Below are 23,789 nucleotides of genomic sequence, written 5' to 3' on the forward strand. Positions count from 1 at the left end.
TGTATAATATAAAGTTGTTTATATGTGTGAGTGTATAGTCCCTTTCATAACACGATTTTAATACAAGTATTGTTTGAATGTATTAAGTATATGTTTTGGGTGAGTATGTGATCACTTTCTTCTAACACATAAATACGAAGTATTTGCTATGAAATAAGTGTTATGTGTTTATATATTGTTTGTCTATTTGAGATAGGCATAGAATTGATGTTTTATATAGGTGTTAAATGATTTAGACTGTGTAAGTATTTATATCTATGAAAATTTTGGGTAGAACATGGGTAGATAGGATGACTATGGAGTTAGCGCCTATTGTATAAACCTTGGTGACTATGGAGTTAGCGCCTATTGTATAAACCTTGGCAACTATGGAATTAGCGTCTATTGTATAAACCTTGGTGACTATGGAGTTAGCGCCTATCGTATAAATCTTGGTGACTATGGATTTAGCGCATATTGTATAAACCTTGGTGACTATGGAGTTAGCACCTATCGTATCAATCTTGGTGACTATGGATTTAGCGCATATTGTATAAACCTTGGTGACTATGGAGTTAGCGCCTATTGTATAAGCCTTGGTGACTATGGAGTTAACGCCTATTGTATAAGCCTTGGTGACTATGGAGTTAGCGCCTATTGTATAAACCTTTGTGACTATGGAGTTAGCGCCTATCGTATAAATGTTGGTGACTATAGAGTTAGCGCCTATTGTATAAATCTTGGTGACTATGGAGTTAGCGCCTATCGTATCAATCTTGGTGACTATGGATTTAGCGCATATTGTATAAACCTTGGTGACTATGGAGTTAGCACCTATCGTATCAATCTTGGTGACTATGGATTTAGCGCATATTGTATAAACCTTGGTGACTATGGAGTTAGCGCCTATTGTATAAGCCTTGGTGACTATGGAGTTAGCGCCTATTGTATAAGCCTTGGTGACTATGGAGTTAGTGCCTATTGTATAAACCTTGGTGACTATGGAGTTAGCGCCTATTGAGTAAACCCTGGCAATGATGTGACTTCGTGCCTATACCTCAGGTCAATCCTTAAGAATGAAGGATAGATGATTCTTAGGGTAGATCCTTAAGATAAATGGAGATAATGGGGATGGGTAATTGGGTTGATTGTTTGATGATTAAATATAATAAATATATTATTGTGGGTTGAAAACCCTATATGCTCACCAGGCTCCCAAGCCTGACCCACTCAGTTTTCTTTGCATTACAGGTAATGGCACAAGACTATAAGTTGGTGGACTTGACGAGAGATTTTGGATTATAGATCAATAGTTATAAATAATTGTTGTATGGTCTATTTTATACTGTTTATGCTTTTGGTGTGTATCGGAACATGACATCCCGAGATTTTGTTATTTAATGAAAATACATTTGTTTAAAGAAATGCTTTGATAAATTCTTATCACATTTTGTTTTGGGAACAAATTCCGCAACCGTTTTCTTTAAACGATTACTCTGATTTATAAAACAAAGCATAAACAAATCGGTCTTTTCTGGCCGTGAAAATGGGGATGTCACAGTTGGTATCAGAGCATTAGTTTAAGCGAACTCGGAATTTGTAGGATTTCTAGACTTAAACTTAGAATGTTAAGCGATGATTGTGATATGAGTCTCTACCATATTTTAAGACATGAGCACTAGTATATTTTAGGAATGATGCCTAAAATGCTTTTATGTGCTAAATGTTATATGTTTTCCATATATGCTATTATTTGTTCGGATCTATGGTCTGTTGCCGACCGGATCTGGAGACCTTATGTGTTTAGGATTCTAAGCATTTGATATGATATTAGAACTAGCATGTAAACGTTTCGGAGCGATTAGGAGAGTCATACGTTTATCGTAAATAAAGCTTTCTTATCTTAAATTCTCGCTCAGTACACTGAATTTCTGCTTGGGTATACAAGAGGTCATGGTGAAGACTAGTAGAGAATTGAGTAAATGGAGGAAATGAAAAGGCTTATGATAGTGAATGACACCTATCGGAAGATATCGTAAGAGTGGTGTCTTGCCTTTAGTTTATGTTTGATAAAATAACGGAACGTTTAGAGGATTACGGTACGTCTGAAGTACACCTTCGATTAGCAGGATGATGGAACGATTGGTGTAATTCTTGAAGTTGTTCCATAATCTAGAATTTCCATCACCAATCGAGTTGAAGTATGATTGATGATAGAAGATACGCATGGAAGAAGTCCTAGTAGAGTCTAGGAAAATTTTTATGATTATTTGGACACATTCGTATGTGTTAAATTGCTTTGTGATTTTAGGACTTGGGGACTGAGAGAGAATACTTGGGACGAGTATGAGTAGGTGTGAATAGTAGTAAAGATCTATACTACTGGAAGCACAGGACTCACGCTTGGATCATGGGAAGTCGCAAGGTTACCAAGAAGCTTGTAATTGAGTTCATTTTATTCAAGTATGTCGTTACCATTGTTTCGGTAATGACTAGTGTGATGATTTTTATTCCGACCCTAGTGGTCATATCAAATTGAGTCCGACTACGATGAGAGGTCATCGGGACACGACCCATCGGTCTGTTACAATAGATAAGGGAATATACTTATCCTAAGAAGAAGGAGTCCTCAAAAAGGATTTATTTTGTAACTCGAAGGTTATGATTGAAAGTCCAACATAGTACGAAGAGTAGATGCAGGATTGAGCATCAAGGTAATTACTTAGGATGGAGAGATAACTTATGGAGTCAGTATATGAATCCTATTTCGTTGATGATTCCGGGACGTAATCATCCTAAGGGGGAGATAATTGTAACGCCCGTAGATCAGGGCTAGTCAATTTAGAGATGATAAGCATCAAAAATGAATTTTTGATGGAAGATTATTTAGAAGGATTAATCTTAACTAAGTTATAGTATATGTTACGAGGTTTCCGAATATATAAAGAACGTCGAAATCCGAGTTATAACGAAGAAGTTATGACCTGTCGAAGTTTCGCGACAGAACCGACACGACACAGCGCGACGTAAATAGTGAATTTACGTTAGAACGATATTTATCCAAAACAATCTAAATGAGAATTGAAGATCTCATCGATAGTAGTGCAACGATGGAAAGACGGACGAAAACGGACGTCAGACGAAGGAGTTATGAGTTTATAACGGAGTTTTCCTGTCCCAGCCTACTAAAAATAATATATAAGTAATATAATTATAATATATTAAAAATAAAGTCAAAATTAGCCAATGGAGTCTAAACGAGAGTTGTAGAGCATAATCTCACCTCACATCGATATAAAGAACGTCGAAAACGGAGTTTGTATGCGAAAGTTATGAATTTTTGAAGTTCGGGGCGCGAAACCCCAAAACTGTCAGATACCACAACGTGGCAAGCAATGCCACAACGTGGCCAGTCTTCTGACACCTCCGGGAGTCCCCCAGATGCAACTTCCGATGACGCATGCAGTGACGACCAAGCCCACGACGTGGAAAAAGGTGCCACGATGTGGCAAGGGCCAGGTTTTCCCTATAAATAGATTTGAAGGGCTAGCCGAGTTTGGTTGCTCATTCTCTCATCTCTCACCTGTATTGCATCCATTTACGTGCAAAGAAGTACCCCCGAAGCCCCGTTATCATCCCGAGACCCGAAGCAAATCCCGAAGAGTGTTATTCCCGAGCCGAAGCTCTGCCCGCGAGGAGCCCGGTTTTTGTGAAGATCTTCCAGATCTACTGAAGAATACTACTTCTGCAAGTCGTAGTGCTGTCCGATCATCTTCTGATCAAGTGAGTGTGTGGTCACTTTCATCTTACACATAAATATTAAGTATTTACTATGAAATACATGCTATGTGTATAATATAAAGTTGTTTATATGTGTGAGTGTATAGTCCCTTTCATAACACAATTTTAATACAAGTATTGTTTGAATGTATTAAGTATATGTTTTGGGTGAGTATGCGATCACTTTCTTCTAACACATAAATACGAAGTATTTGCTATGAAATATGTGCTATGTGTTTATATATTGATTGTCTATTTGAGATGGGCATAGAATTGATGTTTTATATAGGTGTTAAATGATTTAAACTGTGTAAGTACTTATATCTATGAAAATGTTGGATAGAACATGGGTAGATAGGATAGTTGGTGACTATGGAGTTAGCGCCTATTGTATATGTTGGAATAGTGTCTAAGGCTACAACTATATTAGGCAAGTATTTGACCCGGTTGTGCATGGTCCTTTTGGGTTGCCTTCACCATAGCAACTTGATAGGATGATTTATTAAGAGAGAGTAAATATTATAAAGAATAATATATAGTTATTTGATTAATATAAGTCATAGAATTAATTGGAATTAATTTGGTGACTTAAAGAGATTAATTAAATAAAGGAGTATAAACTGTCAATTGTTTGAAAGTTAAGCTTTAGACTATAAATCCTTATAGATATACAAGGGATGGATTCTAGAAGCTAGGATAGCTTCAAAATCGTCCAAGGGATTATCTAAGGAAAGGATTTGGATAGCCTTAAGAGAAGATTATCCAATTAGGGTTTAGACTGTAACCCTTAAGGAGTCTACAAGTATAAATAGACCCCATGAGTAAGGGAAATCGGCATCTCACCTAAATTAAGAAGACTCTGGCCGATTTCCTCCCCTCTCCTCTCTCCTAAATCATCTTCCTTGCTATTGGTGTTTGTAAGCCATTAGAGGAGTGATATTTGTGACTCTAGAAGCTCCAAGACTATAAGATCAATAAGGAATTCAAAGGTATCGTTCTAGATCTGTTTCAATGTTGTTATTTAACCTAATTAGCTATTAGAAGTCTTGGATTCAAAGCATGTTTAATTAGAAAGCCTAGATCCATGCATTAGGGTTTTGCATGCGCACATAGGAAAGTTCTTATGGCTAAAACCCATCAGTATAAGCCTTGGTGACTATGGAGTTAGTGCCTATTGTATAAACCTTGGTGACTATGGAGTTAGCGCCTATTGTATAAACCTTGGTGACTATGGAGTTAGCGCCTATCGTATAAACCTTGGTGACTATGGAGTTAGCGCCTATCGTATAAACCTTGGTGACTATGGAGTTAGCGTCTATTGTATAAATCTTGGTGACTATATAGTTAGCGCCTATCGTATAAATCTTGGTGACTATGGAGTTAGCGCCTATTGTATCAATCATGGTGACTATGGAGTTAGCGCATATTGTATAAACCTTGGTGACTATGGAGTTAGCGCATATTGTATAAGCCTTGGTGACTATTGAGTTAGCGCCTATTGTATAAGCCTTGGTGACTATGGAGTTAGCGCCTATTGTATAAGCCTTGGTGACTATGGAGCTAGCGCCTATTGTATAAACCTTGGTGACTATGGAGTTAGCGCCTATTGAGTAAACCCTGGCAACGATGTGACTTCGTGCCTATACCTCAGGTCAATCCTTAAGAATGAAGGATAGATAATTCTTAGGGTAGATCTTTAAGATAAATGGAGATAATGGGGATGGGTAATTGGGTTGATTGTTTGATGATTAAATATAATAAATATATTACTGTGGGTTGAAAACCCTATATGCTCACCAGGCTCCCAAGTCTGACCCACTCAGTTTTCTTTGCATTACAGGTAATGGCACAAGAGTATAAGTTGCTGGACTTGACGAGAGATTTTGGATTATAGATCAGTAGTTATAAATCACTGTTGTAAGGTCTATTTTATACTGTTTATGCTTTTGGTCTGTATCGAAACATGACATCCCGAGATTTTGTTATTTAATGAAAATACATTTCTTTAAAGAAGTGCTTTGATAAATTCTTATCACATTTTGTTTTGGGAACAAATTCCGCAACCGTTTTCTTTAAACGATTACTCTGATTTATAAAACAAAGCATAAATAAATCGGTCTTTTCTGGCCGTGAAAATGGGGATGTCACATATTGCATTACCTTTTTGAGAAGAGGTAGAACCTTTTGTAGCAATGTTAGTCAACACTACACAAGATGGACCAAAAAATCTCATCAAACTACATATTGATTTGAAATGAAAACACCACTAGTATCTCCAGGCCTTTGTAGTGTTCGTATTTGATTTTTTCCTTTTCCACTCTCAATCTCATCAACCTCAATTAAATGAGAAATTTCAGCAATTTGAGCATCTTGCAATTGATCATTATGCTTGGAAGAAGAACTTATGACATTAACTATAAAGTTTAAAGTTTTGAAGAAGTTATGTACCTCGGTCACATCTTTAGACACTGCAACTAGAGCCAATTGCAATTGTTGAGCAAAACAATGTATGTAATAAGCATAAGAAACTATCTACATGAGATAGCCTCTTGGCTTCATTGACTCAACCAAACCGAATCATGTTTGTGTTCTTCACAAATTTCTCTATGGGCTCAACTAAGCTCCACGAGCATGGTTTATCTGGTTGTCCACGACCCTAATTCAATGTGGTTTTTCAGGATCCAAAACCGATCCTTCACGTTTCATTCTCAACTCTGGTGGACCTATCATTTATGTTCTTGTTTAGGTGGACGATATTATTATTACTGGTGACAACCCGACAACCATTGATCATATTATACATCGTCTTAGCTCCACTTTTGCCATTAAAGATCTGGGTCCACTTCACTATTTTTTGTGAATTGAGGTTGTTCCTGACAAGAAGAACATTGTGCTATCTCAACAAAAATATGTCCTCGAGATACTTCAGCGGTCTGGGCTCTCTGATTGCAAACCAGCATGCTCTCCAATGAGTCCCTCTCAACTCTTACATATTGATGATAACCTACCTCTTTCGGATCCAACAATGTATGCCAAACTGTTGGCGCTTTGCAGTATGCTACTTTATCATGCCCGAATATTGCTTTTGTCGTGAATCGAGTTTGTCAGTTCATGCATGTACCAACAAAAAATCATTGGTCTACTGTTAAACGTATTTTGTGTTACTTAAAAGGCACAACCAATCTCGATCTCTTGATTCGTCATCAATCCGGTAAACAACTATAGGCTTTTACAGATGCTCTTTGGCAAGATTCTACATCCTCACCGGTCTAGGCTTACTCTGACTCTGATTGGGCTGGTTGTCCAGTAGACAGACGATCCATAGGGGGATTTCCCATCTATTTGGGATCTAATCTTGTCTCTTGTATTGCTTGTAAACAAAAGACAGTTTCTAGGTCTTCAACTGAATCTGAGTACAAAGCCCTTGCTGATACCATTGCGGAACTAATTTGGTTAAAATCCCTCTTGCGTGAACTTGGCATATCGATTCCATCTCCTCTTACTCTTTGGTGTGACTATATAGGAGCCACATATCTATCAACCGATCCTGTGTTCCATGCTCATACTAAACATGTCAAAGTAGATTTCCACTTAGTTCGTAAACAAGTAGCAAGAGGTCAACTACATGTCAAGTTCATATCTACAAATGATCAGATCGCAGATCACAGTTGTCTTTACAAAGCCTTTATCTACTCAGAGATTTCAGTTTTTACGATCCAAGTTGCAGGTCGTTCCCTGCCCTCAACCTGTGGGGGAATGTTAGACTATGTAGTTACATTTATAATAAGTATAGGGTATTCAAATGTAAATATTAAACTCTTTATATAGAGTTCGTATGTAATCGTTTCTAGTAATCAATAACACACTCTGATTCTCATGGATTTTTTTTCTAGTTTTAAAGAAACTTAATTCCACAGCAATCTAGTTATCTAACTACTTGATCTTGTATAAATACCAAATTTACCCAAATATTTCAAAATGGACGCCTTCTAACAAGTGAACAACATAGATACTACACAAACAAAATCCAAATTAAGCACAATATCTACCGGCATTACAAAGCAAAGCTACCATTGATTCCAAAGGACCTACGTGGCTTCTCTTCCTCTCCTGATCTTGTTAACTCTTACCACGACTACAACATATATTTTTTCCATGGTTTCCTCAGCAAACATGAAAAGCTTTTGTCTCCACTGCTTCTTGAACAGAAAAACTCCAATTACACCCCAAAACCCTATTGTAAATCCACAAATTATGTCCACATAAAACAACCATACATTGGTCTTCTCATCACCTGCTTCGAACTTCGTCTTGGTTGTTGTTAAATCTTTGTGAATTGGGCAAGTCTTAGGCAATGGAGGTCCACATAGATCTTTGTTCCCTTCATATACTGATGGATCAGTGAGGGTCTGCAATTGATTTCCCATTGGAATTAGTCCGGACAAGTGGTTGTGTGACAAATTCAAATAGCTCAAAAAGGTCAAAGCTGCCATGCTTGGAGGGATCACCCCAATCAACTCATTTCCAGATAAATCGAGAGAATTTAATGCAGACATGTTTCCGATGTTGTCTGGAATGAACCCACTGAGATGATTATGCGATAAATTGAGACCCACCAACATGAAAAGTGCAGTTAGCTCGATCGGTATTTCTCCAACAAGTTGATTGCTTGAAAGGTCCATGTTATACACCATATCCCAAGTTCTTGTGTATTCAAGATCAACACCCTTCATGACCTGATCCACATTCTCATAATCGTTGACAGAGCCAGCAATCTGCTGAAATCCACTATTATTAACCATGGCATTCAACTCTCCTAGACAACGAGGGATGTGTCCCTCTAAGTTGTTATTTGCGACATCCAAAATTTGTAGATTTGAAGCTTTGCACAATGACCAGGGAATTCTTCCAGTGAAGTTATTTTTGTGTAACCTCAAAACTACCAAACTTTTAAGATCTTCTATGACCAATTCTGGTATGTTGCCAGACAATTTATTACCACCCAAATCTAATATCCTCAAGCCTCGTAAATTCCCCAATTCTCGAGGAAGTTCACCAACAAAGTTATTATCATTCAATTTTAACCGGCGAAATAAATTAAGAGCTTTAAAACTTGGAATGACACCAGCCACCTGATTATTTGAGCCAAGTATATTATACAACCTTTGCAAACTCTCAAGACACTTGGGAATTTTACCGGTTAACCTATTTCTAGAAACATCAAGAAAATCCAAACTTTTCCTTAGAATTGAATCATTGAAAATGTTACATTCCAGAGATAATGATGGAACATACCCATAAGGAAGGTTTGTCAAAGGTCCGTTGAGTTTGTTGTGAGAGAGATCTAAGGAAGGAATAACGGGCATCGTCCGCAACCATCTGGGTAGCGGCCCAAAAATAGAAGCATTGGACAATGCCAACTCATAAAGGTTCCTTTGACTTCGAAGCCAATGTGGAAATCCATTCGCGATGTTGCAAGAACTAAGTCGAAGAAACAGCAGTTGAAATGGAGGTATCCAATTGTGTGAAACATTGAATGTCAGCTTGGTGTTAGAAGAAGTATCCAAGTACTTCAACATTGAAAGGTTAGCAAAATGATCTTCAGAAACTATTCCTTCTAAAGAATTATTAGAGAAATCTAGAGAATGAAGTTTACCAAGTTGCCCAATTGAAATTGGAATCGTCCCATTTAACAAATTTGAAGACACTGAAACTGAATGTAACGAGACAAGTTTTCCTAGAGATGCTGGGATGGGGCCCGTTAACTGATTGGAACTTAGATCCATATAAGTTAAAGCTGCCAGATTTCCAAAGGATTCTGGAATTGAACCATTCAATTGATTAAAAGAAAGGTCAAGTTCGGAAAGATTCCCAAGGAGCACAGGAAGGGGACCAGTTAACTGGTTAAGAGATAGATCTAATACTTCTAAAGATCTTAATTTTCCAAGAGATTCGGGAATTGGGCCTGTCAATTTGCTGAGAGATAGATCTATCCATCTTAAATTGGTTAGTCTTCCAAGTGGTTCTGGAATAGTACCAATCGAACACCTACGCAAATCCAACCATTCCAAGGCATATTGGGAGCATTCTGAATCATTTTTTCGAGAGTCGTTCATTTCTATTTCAAAATAATTATCTGATGCATGCAATCGATTCACGTGACACTGTTTCCATATTCCAACATCCCCAATCTGCTTAAACCGGTTACCGGAAAGATCAAGATCTAGAAGGTTAGGAATAACAGGAACCGATGAATTCAACATGTTTCTTGAGAGGTCAAGGACTCTTAGGGAAGTCATGTTTGTGAAAACAGATGGGAATACACCTTCAATTGAGTTTTCACTAAGAACCAGGTGTCGAATGTTAGAAAGTGTACTGAGATTAAGATGAGGGGAAGAAAGTTGAGTCTTATCAAGCCTGCAACCTGACAAATGAAGCTCAGATAAAGAAGGGATCATGCTTAGCAAGTTTGCAAAATTCCATGCCAAACTAAGATCGAAGTATGAAAGATCAAGGAATGTTAGGGATGACATGTTTTGAAGAAAGCCAGGGAGTGGACCTTGGAAATGATTGTGACCAAGATCCAAGTGTCTGATGTTGGGAAGTATTCTACTCGAATTAACAAAAAGACCAAGGTCAGCATCTGAGAGTCCACAATCAGACAAACTTAACTCTTTTAATGAAGGAAGCATGTAAAACAGCGTGTCCATGTTTTGTGCTCCGTGAAGATCTACTGAACTCAAGTCGAGATGCTCAAGTGACGATAGGCCAGAAGCCCATGCCATGTCATCTGCCATCAGCCTTCCTTCATTCCGACTGATATCAAGAACCTTTAAATTAGAAAGATTGCCAATGTGAGGAGGAATAATACCTTCAAAACCAGAGAGATTAAGGTAGGTCAGTTGCTTCAAGGATCCAATGAACTTTGGGATCTGACTTCCTTCAAAAACATTCCCACTCAAGTCCAAGTGTTTCAGATTCCTCAACTCTACCAAAGAAGAGTTCACTGCATTACCACTTAAGAAGCAGCCTTCAAGATGAAGGCTTTGGACGGTTTCCTCACAGTAAATTCCTTTCCACATGCAACAGTCATTGCCCACCCATGATGACAACATTCCAGAAGGATCTCTGACACTGTCTTTAAACTTGAGAAGAGCAAGTCGCTCTTGTTCAGAGCAAATGACACTCGTATTTCCATCACCCAAACAAGTATATGTACCTCCTGCAAACAAGAACGCACATAAAAAAATCAGAAGGTGCCCCAAACCCCTCGGATTCCCCATGATCAATCCTAACACAGTTTAGAGACTGGGAAAAACAAAGTAAAGTAGGAAGATGGGTTGTTAAGAAGTATTGATGGTTGCTATGTTGAAGGAACTGGTTGATTTATAAAGCCATGGAAGACTTGGAAGTCCATGATAGAATTGTATTCTTTTGTGGTCCTAGGCTATTTTTCTTTTTCTCTTGATCAAAATAACTGGTTTACGCCCATGTCAATTACAGAATTGTATTCCTTAGTATCATGTGGACACAACATTTTACAGGAATGTGAATTGAATATGACATATTCTCATGAAATCAAAGATAATTTATAATATTTTTGTAAATAATTAACAAACCAGATTTTTCAAGGCCTGTAAGGATAATTTCAGCAACTTTATATTCGAAATTTCATTGTAGCTTCTTTTTTTTCTAATGTAACCTGTCAAATGTGATAAGTTTGACACATGTACATGGAAACGTGTTTAGATTTTATTTTCAAAGATTCTTACTTCCATTTGATTTGGCGTCGCCACAGCATAGTATTTTCAATATTTTTCTTATTAATGCAGGAGGTGTATGTGATGAGTACAGGGAAAGTGAAAGAAACTGCAGAGGGAGGGCCTTCTTTGAGGGAGGTGGAACAAAATCTTCTTTGCTCTTAGGGTTAAAGAAAGTATTTATGATGAATTATAACGAAATGCAAATTTAGGGACGATACAGAGAATATTTCAAAAAGAGGACTGAAACTAAAATGTTTTTTAAACCACAGGGACTATTACTGTAACACACTTTCATTTTTTTTTATAAACTTGATCTTATTTAGTGCTGCACATTTGTGTTAAATTGTTTTATCAGATAACTGATGGAAGTGGGCAGTGACACCTCTCCAAGTCCTTATGGCAGCTTGCATGTGAGAGCTCTGGGAGGAAAGTGGATCTGTCACCCAGTCATTCGATAACTGCATCATTAATATTCCCCTAAAATGGAGCATGTAAGAAAGAAATCTTATTTGTGTTAATTGTTAATGCGTGAGACTTTTTGCGTCCTCACATTTTAGTTCTTCATTTAGTTTTTGTTAGAAACTATTAACGTAGATTGCTAGTTAATGAATTATCTGTTAAATAATGAACCATTGTGATGGTTCATGAAAAGTTGTGTTGGTTAGACCCAACCGTTTGTTTCTCCTGTATATATAAAGTCTTGTGTAACTTTTATGTGGTTGTTGGACGTATTGATGATTATATCAATAAAAAAAGTCTATTTGGTGTTATATCTTATCATCAGCTTGAAATTCTATCTTTATCCCCACCAAAGAGCCGGCAATTCTAAATCAAAAGGATATCTCGTTTCTTTCCTCAAAGATGGCTACGAACAACAATCTTTATCAAACCCAATTACCACAAAATTATCATCACTGGAGTATCTCCAGATGAGGGTTTTGTATGAATCTTCGGATCTATGGAGTTAATCCCACTGCACAGCAAGAAAAGGATTTAAAGGGATTAGAGAAGAAAGACAAGATGGCGTTGTTCCTTATCTACCAAGCGGTTGACTCTCCCATCTTCGAGAGAATAGCAGGAAGGCCTGGGATACATTGTATATATAACGGTTATAGGGGGAGATGATAGAGTATAGCATTTGCAAACCCTGCGTTGTGAATTTGATAGCCTGAGAATGAAGGAATCAGAAACCATTGAAGAATTTTACAACCATGTGATTGCCTTGGTGAATCAAATGAGATTAAATGGAGAATGTAAGAATTATTATAATAATTTGGCCTAAACTATTTATATCATTATTATATAAGTTTTATTAATCTGTAATTAACTAATCTAATTGTTTATCTTATTGATTTTCCCACATTTACAAACAGGTCCTCCAATCTTTATGATGGGCGAAGTTGGTCCCTATGCATAAATATATATAGGTTATCAGAAAATTGAATCGTGATTGCCTTCTTCTCTATTCATGAGAATACATCCCTGTGTTCTGTCAACCGCAGACCTGGAAATCATCAAGAACACCATCAATCACACCGGGAAATAATCAAGAACACTATCAATCTATTAACCCATCATAATTGAAGGCAATCAACAGATCAATTGAAGTATAACTCTAATAGCGGGCTCTTCTTCATCAAATCAGCAATCGATTTCTTCAAGTATGTAGTTTTTTGTTTTCATCATTGTACTAGAATCATGAGATATTGATCCTTTTCCGTCTAATTGAGATAACATGTGGTATCATAGCGGTTTTAATCTTATGATTATGATTCTTTAACCCTATCAATTGATTGTTGTGTCACCCAAAATCGTTCGATGCATACTGTTAGGTCGAACGATTCTCAAGGTTTTCGTCTTCAATTTCATGTTATGTGCATTTCGATTCCCGATTTGAATAAATTTTCTGGAATAAATTTTCTGGAACACTGAATTATATGCGACTTCAATTTCTGTCTATTCTCTTCAATTCTTTGTTCCATATATTCAATGAAATAGATTGTTGGAAATTGAAGTCAGATAACAGGATATCCAATCGCCTAAATGAAGTGGATGTTTTGAACATATGTTCTGATCAATTTTGGGCACTGTTTTGAACATAAAAATCTATATTGTGTTCGTAATATTCAGTTTTCCATCAATATATGGTCATAAGGAACATATATTCTAATCCCTGTTGTAAAATTGATGCCTTGTTCTTGATACTGATCAATTGCTTATAAATAAATAAATAAGGGATGATGACAAACCTGATGGATTCACATGTTAAATTGTAAAACATTATACACAACTTTGTTTAATATACTGAATTTTTGTCAAATTTGTTATCCTGCAACTTCTGTATTGCTTTAAAGTAACCAGCCCAACGAATGATTTCTTTTTATCAATATAGAAGTCTAATAATATCGTATTTTTGAAACTATTGAAATTGTTGTTCAATTTGCCCAACGGAAAGTTGAATGATAATTTTAAACAACTTAATGTTTAACATAATTAACATATAGGGTGTGTTTTATCCAACGATAAAGCATGACTTATATGTGTTTTCAATAAGATTATTTGTATTTCACAATTTAACTACTTCACTTGACCAATGTTGAGTTAGTAGTTAAATTATGAAATAATTACCAATAATTTTTGTTTTGTGTTCTTATTAGTTAATTTATTTATTTTTGTCCTTTTGTACCCATTAATTCCTTTTTTTGTTTGTTTCTTATTATTAAAGAGCCTAATCACACTAATACTGAAATTTCAGCCCCCTTAGTTGGTCATATCGGATTACTTTCGAACATTGACCCGCTTAATGGGACGAATTATTCCTCATGGATTGAGCAAGTCAAAATAGCACTTGGAGTGATGGAATTAGACTTTGCATTAAGGGTTGATCGCCCCTCCCCCTTAACTGATAAATCCACTACCGATGAAAAACGTGATCAGTGGGAGCGATCACCGCATGTCTCTAATGATCATTAAAAACTCCATATCATCTGCTATCCATGGTGCAATTCCTGATTCTGAAACAGTCACCGGATATCTTGAGTCGGTTGAGGAGCAATTCAAGGGTACCTCTAAAGGCCATGCTAGTACTCTTATCCTTAAAATGCTCACAACTAAATATGAAGGATCTGGTGGTGTCCGAGAACACATAATGGTAATGAATGACATGGCCCACAAACTTAAAAGTATGGAAATGGAAATTTCTGAAGGATTTTTGGTTCACTTTATTATGACTTCCCTTCCGGCTCAATTTGGGCCATTCATAATTAACTATAATACCCAAAGGGAGAAATGGAAAATGAGTGAACTAATAGCCATGTGTGTTCAAGAAGAGGAACGTTTGAAAGTAGAAAAACCTGATGTTGCTCATCTCACCACCACCGACTCAAACAAGAGGAAGTTCAATAATGGTGGAAAGGGTTCCAACAAGGGGAATAAATCCAATTCCGATTCCAACAAATCTCAGAAAACTGGTCCTAGTACAAGTGGAACTAAAAAAGAGGCTAAGTGCAAATTCTGCAAAAAACTTGGCCACACCCAGCATAACTGCCCGAAATTTAAGGAGTGGTTAGCAAAGAAAGGTATGCTTATTAATTACATGATTTATGAATCTTTTTCAATTAGTGTACCTTCTAGTACTTGGTGGATTGATACGGGATCAATGGTTCATGTCACAAATTCATTGCAGGGATTCCATACAAAGAAACTATTGAAAAGCAACCAACGGACCATTAAAGTCGGGGACGGAAATGAAAAGAAGGTTGAAGCTATAGGTATTATGGTGTTATTATTAGATGGAGGACATGAAATGGTCCTTAAAAACACTTTATATGTACCTACTATTACTTGAAACTTAATATTTGTATCTAAATGTAAATATGATGGATATGACTTTAACTTTGATGACGATGATGTAATAATATCTCGTTTCAAATCTGTGGTTGGTTTTGGTAGATTAGAGGGAGACATCTATAAATTAAGACTTGATAATGAATTTTCGGAATCTTTACTGTCTATGAATGTAAACCTTTGTGAATGTAGTAACAATAATAAAAGAAAAAGAGACAATGAAAAATCATCCCAATTGTGGCATAAACGTCTAGGTCACATATCTAAAGAAAGGATGACACGCCTCATAAAAGATGGAATCATTGAAAATCTTGACTTTTCAGATTTTGACCCATGTGTAAATTGCATGAAAGGTAAAATGATCAATAAAAATAAGAAAGGCACAAACCGTAGTTCAAGCTTGCTTGAAATAATTCACACGGACATTTGTGGCCCGTTCCGTTCCGGTTTGGGAGGATATAAATCTTTTATTACTTTCATCGACGATCATTCACGTTATACCTACTTGTACTTAATTAATGAAAAATCCGAATCACTTGAAATGTTTAAAACCTTTAAAGCTGAGGTTGAAAATCAACTTAATTGTAAAATAAAAGTGGTAAGATCGGATAGGGGTGGAGAGTATTATGGTCGACATACAGATGTTGGTCAAAGCCCCGGACTGTTTGCTGATTTTTGTAAATCTCATGGCATAGTAAATCAATTCACCATGCCAGGTACCCCTCAACAAAATGAAGTTGCAGAAAGACGCAATCGCACCCTTATGGATATGGTGCGTAGCATGATTGCAAACTCAAGTCTTCCGGAATTCCTATGGACCGACGCGTTAAAAACAGCCGTACACATCTTAAACCGTGTTCCATCAAAATCCGTCCCTAAAACACCTTATGAAAAATGGACGGGTAGGAAACCCAAATTAAATTATCTAAAGGTTTAGGGTTGTCTGGCTGAGATTAAGGTCTATAACCCACAAATTAAGAAACTGGACTTAAAGACAATATCTTGTTATTTTGTGGGTTACCTTGAGAGGTCTAAGGGTTACCGGTTTTATGCCCCTACACATACCACTAGAATAGTGGAGACCCGATGCGCCGAGTTTCTAGAGAACGGAGACAATAGTGGGAGCAATAGTTCAAAGATCCTTGAACTTAGAAAGGAATCAACAGCAAATCAAACACCTAATATCTTGGTGTCGATACCTATAACTGTTCAAGAATCCACACCAACAACAACACCAACACCTCAACATGAGGATGTTGTTGGTCCAATAGAACCTAAACCATTACATCACAAAATCCCACATAATGATGAGACCGTTGAAGAAACTCAACAACCACTGAGGAGGTCACGAAGAGAAAGACGACCCGTGAATTATGAGACTTTGTCACCTACTTGAATGAGGTTGACTATGACTTAGGTCAAATTGAAGATCCAACCTCATATAACGAGGCCATGAATAGTGATTATTCACATAAATGGATTGAAGCCATGAATGACGAATTGAGCTCCATGCGTACAAATGACGTTTGGGAACTTGCAGAATTACCTAAGGGCACTAAAGTTGTGGGTTGCAAGTGGGTTTTTAAAACAAAATTAAACCCAAATGGAAACATTGAACGCTTTAAGGCTCGATTAGTGGCTATTTACTCAAAAGGAAGGCATTGATTATAAAGAAACCTTTTTGCTTGTATCAAGAAAGGAATCATTAAGAATTGTGTTAGCACTTACAGCTCACTTTGATCTAGAGCTACATCAAATGGATATCAAGACTGCCTTCCTAAACGACAATTTGTACGAAGATGTATATATGGTGCAACCCGAAGGTTATAAGGACAAGGGTAAAGAACATCTCGTATGTAAATTAAAGAAGTCAATCTATGGGCTGAAGCAGGCTTCCCGTCAATGGTACTTAAAATTTGATTAAGTCATGAAACGCTTCAATTTTATTAAAAACCTAGTGGATCAGTGTATATACTATAAGAACAGTGAGAGAGATTTTACAATCTTGGTTTTATATGTCGACGATATAATCATTGCTAGTAGTAGCAAGACATGTTATTTGAGACCAAATGCTTCCTATCAAGTAAATTTGACATGAAAGATCTCGGTGAAGCTGCTTATGTGATTGGTATAGAAATTCATCGAGACAGAGGAAGTGGGACTTTGGGATTGTCTCAAAAGGCCTACATAGATAGGGTTCTTAATAAGTACAATATGCAAAATTGTGCACCTACTGTTGCCCCTGTTGTAAAAGGTGATAAATTTGGCTCTTATCAATGCCCCAACACGGAAGCTGAACGTGTTCAAATGAAGCTTATACTACATGCTTTGGTTGTTGGGAGCTTAATGTATGCTTAAGTCTGTACTCGACCCGGTATTGCTTACATCACTGGTATGCTTGGTCGTTATCAATCAAACCAGGGATTAGACCATTGGAAAGCAGCCAAGAAGGTATTGCGTTACTTACAAGGAACTAAGGAATACATGCTCACTTATAAAAGATCAAATATTCTAGAGGTCGTGGGATACTCAGATTCTGACTTTTCTAAATGCAAAGATGATAAAAAATCAACTGGAGGGTACATATTCTTGCTTTCAGGTGGACCTATATCTTGGAGGAGTCGCAAGCAAGAGCTCACTACTACTTCAACTATGATGGCTGAATATGTAGCATGTTATCATGCCACATGTCATGCTATGTTGCTGCGAAATCTTATTGGTGGGCTCAAAATTGGTGACAACATTACAAGACCACTGAAGTTTTATTGTGACAATAGTGTTGTTGTTAGTTTCTCTAACAACAATAGTTCAACCGGTGCTGGATTGTATCTCGATACTAAATACCTATTTGTTCGAGAAAGAGTGGAAGAAAATTACATAAGCATGGAGTATATTAATACGAGTGACATGTTGGCGGATTCACCTACTAAAGGACTACCACCTAAGACTTTTATTGAGCATGTAGCGAGAATGAGCCTAAGAGGAAATCTCGCTTAATGTCACATAATACTATGCACTACTACATATAAGCGCTTACAGTTCTATCTTTCACATGATTTATTTATTTTGCTCAACAAATTCATGTTAACGTTAATTTTTATGGAGCAGATATGATAACCATAAAACCTTAAGTTATATTTTGTGAAAGTGTTGAGGTATAATCGATGGGGATCTCATGTCTTTTAAGGTGTGTATGATTGTATCTTTTTGCCTCAATGTTTTTGCCAAATATATATCCTAAATGGATTGATAAATGGCCAACTTATTTGATATAGATAATTATACGGCCAAGTGGGAGAATGTAAGAATTATCATAATAATCTCGCCTAAACTATTTATATCATTATTATATAAGTTTTATTTTAACTAATCTAATTGTTTATCTTATTGATTTTCCCACATTTACAAACAGGTCCTCCAATCTTTATGATGGGCGAAGTTGGTCCCTGTGCATAAATATATATAGGTTATCAGAAAATTGAATCGTGGTTGCCTTCTTCTCTATTCATGAGAACACATCCCTGTGTTCTGTCAACCGCACACCGGGAAATCATCAAGAACACCATCAATCACACCAGGAAATAATCAAGAACGCCATCAATCTATTAACCCATCCTAATTGAAGGCAATCAACAGATCAATTGAAGTATAACTCTAATAGCGGGCTCTTCTTCATCAAATCAGCAATCGATTTCTTCAAGTATGTAGTTTTTTGTTTTCATCATTGTACTAGAATCATGAGATATTGATCATTTTCCGTCTAATTGAGATAACAGAGAAGACCTTGAAGATAAACTACATATTCGAGTGAGACTCCTTAGTATCTTTCTTTATCCCCAATAGTTTTAACTCTTTAATTTTAGATGTTAGGTTGTGGTTTAATAAGAAATCTCTGAGACAAACCGCATTAGCTATAAATATTGTTCCGGTGAATTCATCCTTTCATGAAATAAAATACAAAGTTTTCCTCTCTGGTTTTACCCTTCTTAGAATACCTCATATCTAACAGATGAACAAACAAAAAGAAAGACAATTCTAACAAAAACCAAAATCAACCAAAAGCTCACATCAACAATGAAATCAAATACAAAAACAGGCCTGATTTCGTATTCAAACAGATTAAGAAAGGCAGCAAACACAGTTTGTGATTTAGAAACTAAAAGCTTAATCCTCAATTCATATTAGCATAGTAACAAATGTGCAATTATAATATCGTTTTCTCCTTTTGAGCATTCACTTTCCAACAGATGCTAAAAAAGCTGATACTGGGTGCAACCTGATGGAAATATGAATTGTAAATGAAATAAGAAACAGATGAATGATGAAATGAATGAAAGGAGAATGAACTTGTATTGATAATTCAATCCGAAGATTGCCCAGAGAATGATCCCTCTCTCACTGAAACAAATCTTCAGGAGCCAATACAATCGTAACAACAAAAACATGACCTCATACTTCCTTATTCTCTCTCTATATATTCTCCTCTCTACATAACTAACTAATGATAGTCTTTCCCCTTTTTACCCCTGGTCCCTTTCTAGAATACACCAATAACGATTTAGGTGTGACATTTACTGTGGTCCCCTCTTCTCTATTCGCATCACAACCTAAACAAAATTGTCACCATACACAACAATCTTAGTTCTTTCCCGCTCAGAAGACATATACTTGAATAATTTACTGGATAATGCATAGCTAGATGACTTTTATACCTTTCAAACATAAACTTAATTTGTAATGCGTATCCAAATGGAATAATTCAGCCACCCCATACTCCTTAGTCCACTCTGGCTTCTATTATTTCTTTCACCATTCAAGAGAAGGGTATAAGGGGTTTCATAGACGTTATGCATTAATTTATCCTTTATTCTACCTCACTTATTTGGAGCAATCTCAACATTCAACGTTCAACATGTCAACATATTATATGACGTAATGCATTAAAACTCAAAATATCGAATCTACAGATCCACTTGTTTTCTTTTAAGCATAGCTTATGTACAACCAGGTTGCTCATGCAACCGGCCTAAGATATAGTTGAATAACCATCGCATCAAACCATAAAACCCACAAAACACTTCTAGTTATAAGATAGAAAAAACAACAATTATATTTGAAAATCACTGGTTTTGACCCACACCTATACTCCTCCATGATGCAGCCACCCTATACTCCTCCATCACCCACACCTCACATTTACCACCTTTGCCTCTTGACATCACACAAAGTTTTCCAAACAAAACTCCTACAAATGCGACTATTGTACATGCTTTCATCTCCTTATCAATATAAGAAAGCCAATGAAGATAGCTGTCAATGTCATCTAAATCAACTTTGTTTTGATTGGAAATGACATACGGTGGAAGCCTTTGACTTATCAACTCCCATGAACCCTTTCTCATGCTATAATCCTCACCTTTCGCTACCTCGTTGGATGTTGGAAAAGGCTTGTAAACTTAGCAACTTTGTAATCATCGGTTTTGGGATCAAATCCAAATCTTAAATAGATTTTTTTTGACATAGGAGTGGACAATGAAGATGGGGGGAGAGCTAATACAGCGGAGAGAGAAGGGTTCCAAATATGAATGAGATAATCATCATTGTATGATTTGTAATAAAAGCATATTAGGCCATTCACAGATCCGACGACAGTGTAACTACTGCTTTCAAATTGGGTATTAACCGGAAGTTTGTAAAAACGAGTGAGTTCGATATCAGGTGAACAAGAGTGGCGTCTTATGAATAGATCATCGACAAATGAACAATGGAAGAACAAGAGAATATCATTGTTGTTATGGGTAGAATGACGAGGGTGGGATTTTATAAAGGATGATTCAGACAAGAGAGCATTCCAAGATTTATAGACGCATCTCATTTGAGCAAGTTGTTTGGCCAATAACCGTATGAATACGTCTGATAAAATTTCACCTGGGAGATTCTCCATAGTCGTTGGGTGACGTGGTAGCAGGAACCTGTTAAAGAAGAAAAAAAGAATTAGAGAAGGACAAATTCCAATTAACTAGATCAAAAGCACAAAGAAAAAAAAATGAAAACATTTTAACTTAAGCATATTGGTCTTCAACAAACTCTAACTTAAACCCTTACAGAAATAATTACTAGTTACCAAACATTTTAGCTTAAACACAAATTAAAAATGAACCCTAGCAACAAAACATATGAAAATTTAGCTCTGTATACAGTGCATAATCGTAATGAAGCTTTAAAAAAGGAAATACCTACTTAACCTTGAGTTCTTTTGGTCAAGACTTAAATCTATTTCAAAAAAACAAACTGTTGCAGAGGTTTAACATCAATTTGTCGGTTCATTTTCTAGGGTTTCCCTGCTCAAAACATTTGCTTTTTGTTGGTAAAAATTACTTCAATTGACATTGGTTTATGAGTTAAATTCAGTAAAGATAGATTTTAGGGAGAATATTAGGTTGTTTTGGTTAAATTGGTAAGAAGAATTCTGTAGTTATCTTTTTGGGTGTTCCCAGAAATGTCATTGTTTTCTCAATTGATTGTTGAAAACCGGGGAGAGTGAGAGCAGGAGAGAAATACATCGAGGGAGACGGTGACAGCAAGATCACTGGCGCAGAACATCGGCCAGTGGCGAGATTCGGTGAGATCAGAGACGGAAGAGCGTCAGACAATGTAGAGATCAAGAGAACAGGTGAGTTTTTTTGGGAGATGGATCTCTTCTGATTTGGCCTTTGGGGCAATTACCAAAGTAAACTAAAGTAAAGTCAAACAAATAAAAAGAAGAGAGATTTCTTTCATTTTTTTTTCGTTTTCTTTGGTAATCCAAACACCCTTTGCAAGGATTTTAAATTCCTTTTCCTTCTAATTCCTTGGGAATCAATGAACCAAAAGAATTGAATCCGGAAACATCAAAATCTATCCTTTTTTTTTTTTTTTTTTTTTTTTTTTTTTTTTTTTTTTTTTTTTAATATTGAAATTCTTGAAACCACTACTCACGTTAAGGATACAATTGGTTTTAATGCATATCAGTGGTGTAATTAAAGTCCATTGTATACGTTAGCATTCGAGATGTAAAAATCAGTGGCATCACAATCCTTTTAATAGAATCGATTGAAGAACTAAAATTAAATTTCGTCGTTTTTGATTCCGTTATCATATCCATCGAAAATTGTTGGTATGATTGTACAAGTTAATGAAACGGCAAATAATATTATATACAGTTAACACTTTAAAGTTTGGCCTATTTGCTTCGGTGGCTGAACGAACAGTAATAATGTTCGTCGATTGATAGTTTCCAATCCACTAATTAAAAATATGGATGCCTAATTTATGCGTACACACACCCACTATATTATGTGTTGATAATTTTCAAAACATGTTGGAAACAATTTTTTAATCTACAAAGTAGTCGTGTGGTGTGCTTTTCTTTTGTATCCAACCCAAGGCTGAAGTTGATTAATCAATTACATTATATTTTGATAATTTTCATGTCCAGTGGGATGAATTTGTTTAACGAGCAGATTCATGCCATTGCTTTTAGTTTAATCATTTTTCGGTCATGCCCAATTTGGTTATAATTGATGCCTAATAATGTAATTGATGAATTAAATTATTAAATTACCATGGTGATTCAGTTGATTTATTTGTGAGGTTCGCGTCTCATTCGAGTAATGATGATGCAATAACCAAACTTTTAAAATAGAAACCCTCTTAATTGTGTCTTGATACTTTTCAGTCATTCAATCCTAATTGTTAAACAACATATTCTTCGTATGATTTTAATATCTATTTGGTGGTGACTAAAATCCAATTGTCTATCCCTTCTGAGTACATAAGACCATTGACTTTTGGTTGATCAATTCAACCATGCAACTTAAGTCGGTAGTGTATTATAGATTTCTTTGGTTAACAAGTCCATTAAAGTGAAGGGATTAAACATATGAAATCGATAATATTGAAATCATTTTTTTTAATACTAATTTATTATTTGGGTATGAACCAGTTTAACAATAAAACCATTATAAGATTAAATGAATCTAAATAAGTAGATAAGTGGTAACCTAACATGTTGAACTTAAGTTGCTGGACCAAAGAAAGGTTGTTTGAGTTGAACATTTGAGTTTATTAAACACCACGTTATAAAACTGTAAGAGTTGTTATCTAGAGAACCCAAAGGCTATTTAGAGAATCACTCATATAGTTAATTATAGCATAATTTGCGTATATATTGCACTTCTGCCCAACAGTGGTGTGTAGTATATATGTAGCGTACTATAAGTTTAAGGATGCCTTAAATATTTGGTTGTTGGTCAAAACCAATTAAGTAAAAGCATTATCGCATAGTATTGCATTTCAGCCCAAAGGTGTTGTGCAACGCTATGGCTGCATAATTTAATTCTAAAAAAGTTATCATGTTCAATAATTAGCATTAGCCAACGT

At 36.1% G+C, this 23,789-nt stretch overlaps 2 protein-coding genes across 2 annotated transcripts; both read right to left on the reverse strand.

Moving 5' to 3' along the window:
- Nucleotides 1-7,847: 7,847 nt before the first annotated feature.
- Nucleotides 7,848-11,042, reverse strand: LOC111919828 (receptor-like protein EIX2). Its single transcript, XM_023915400.1, has one exon. The coding sequence runs from the start codon at nucleotides 11,040-11,042 to the stop codon at nucleotides 7,848-7,850; it is 3,195 nt and encodes a 1,064-aa protein (XP_023771168.1).
- Nucleotides 11,043-20,790: 9,748 nt separating this feature from the next.
- On the reverse strand, nucleotides 20,791-21,312 carry LOC111919829 (F-box protein CPR1-like). The gene has a single exon (XM_023915401.3). The coding sequence runs from the start codon at nucleotides 21,310-21,312 to the stop codon at nucleotides 20,791-20,793; it is 522 nt and encodes a 173-aa protein (XP_023771169.3).
- Nucleotides 21,313-23,789: the final 2,477 nt, after the last annotated feature.

Source organism: Lactuca sativa, chromosome 8 (genome assembly GCF_002870075.4).
Source record: "Lactuca sativa cultivar Salinas chromosome 8, Lsat_Salinas_v11, whole genome shotgun sequence".
Taxonomy (NCBI): Eukaryota; Viridiplantae; Streptophyta; class Magnoliopsida; order Asterales; family Asteraceae; genus Lactuca; species Lactuca sativa.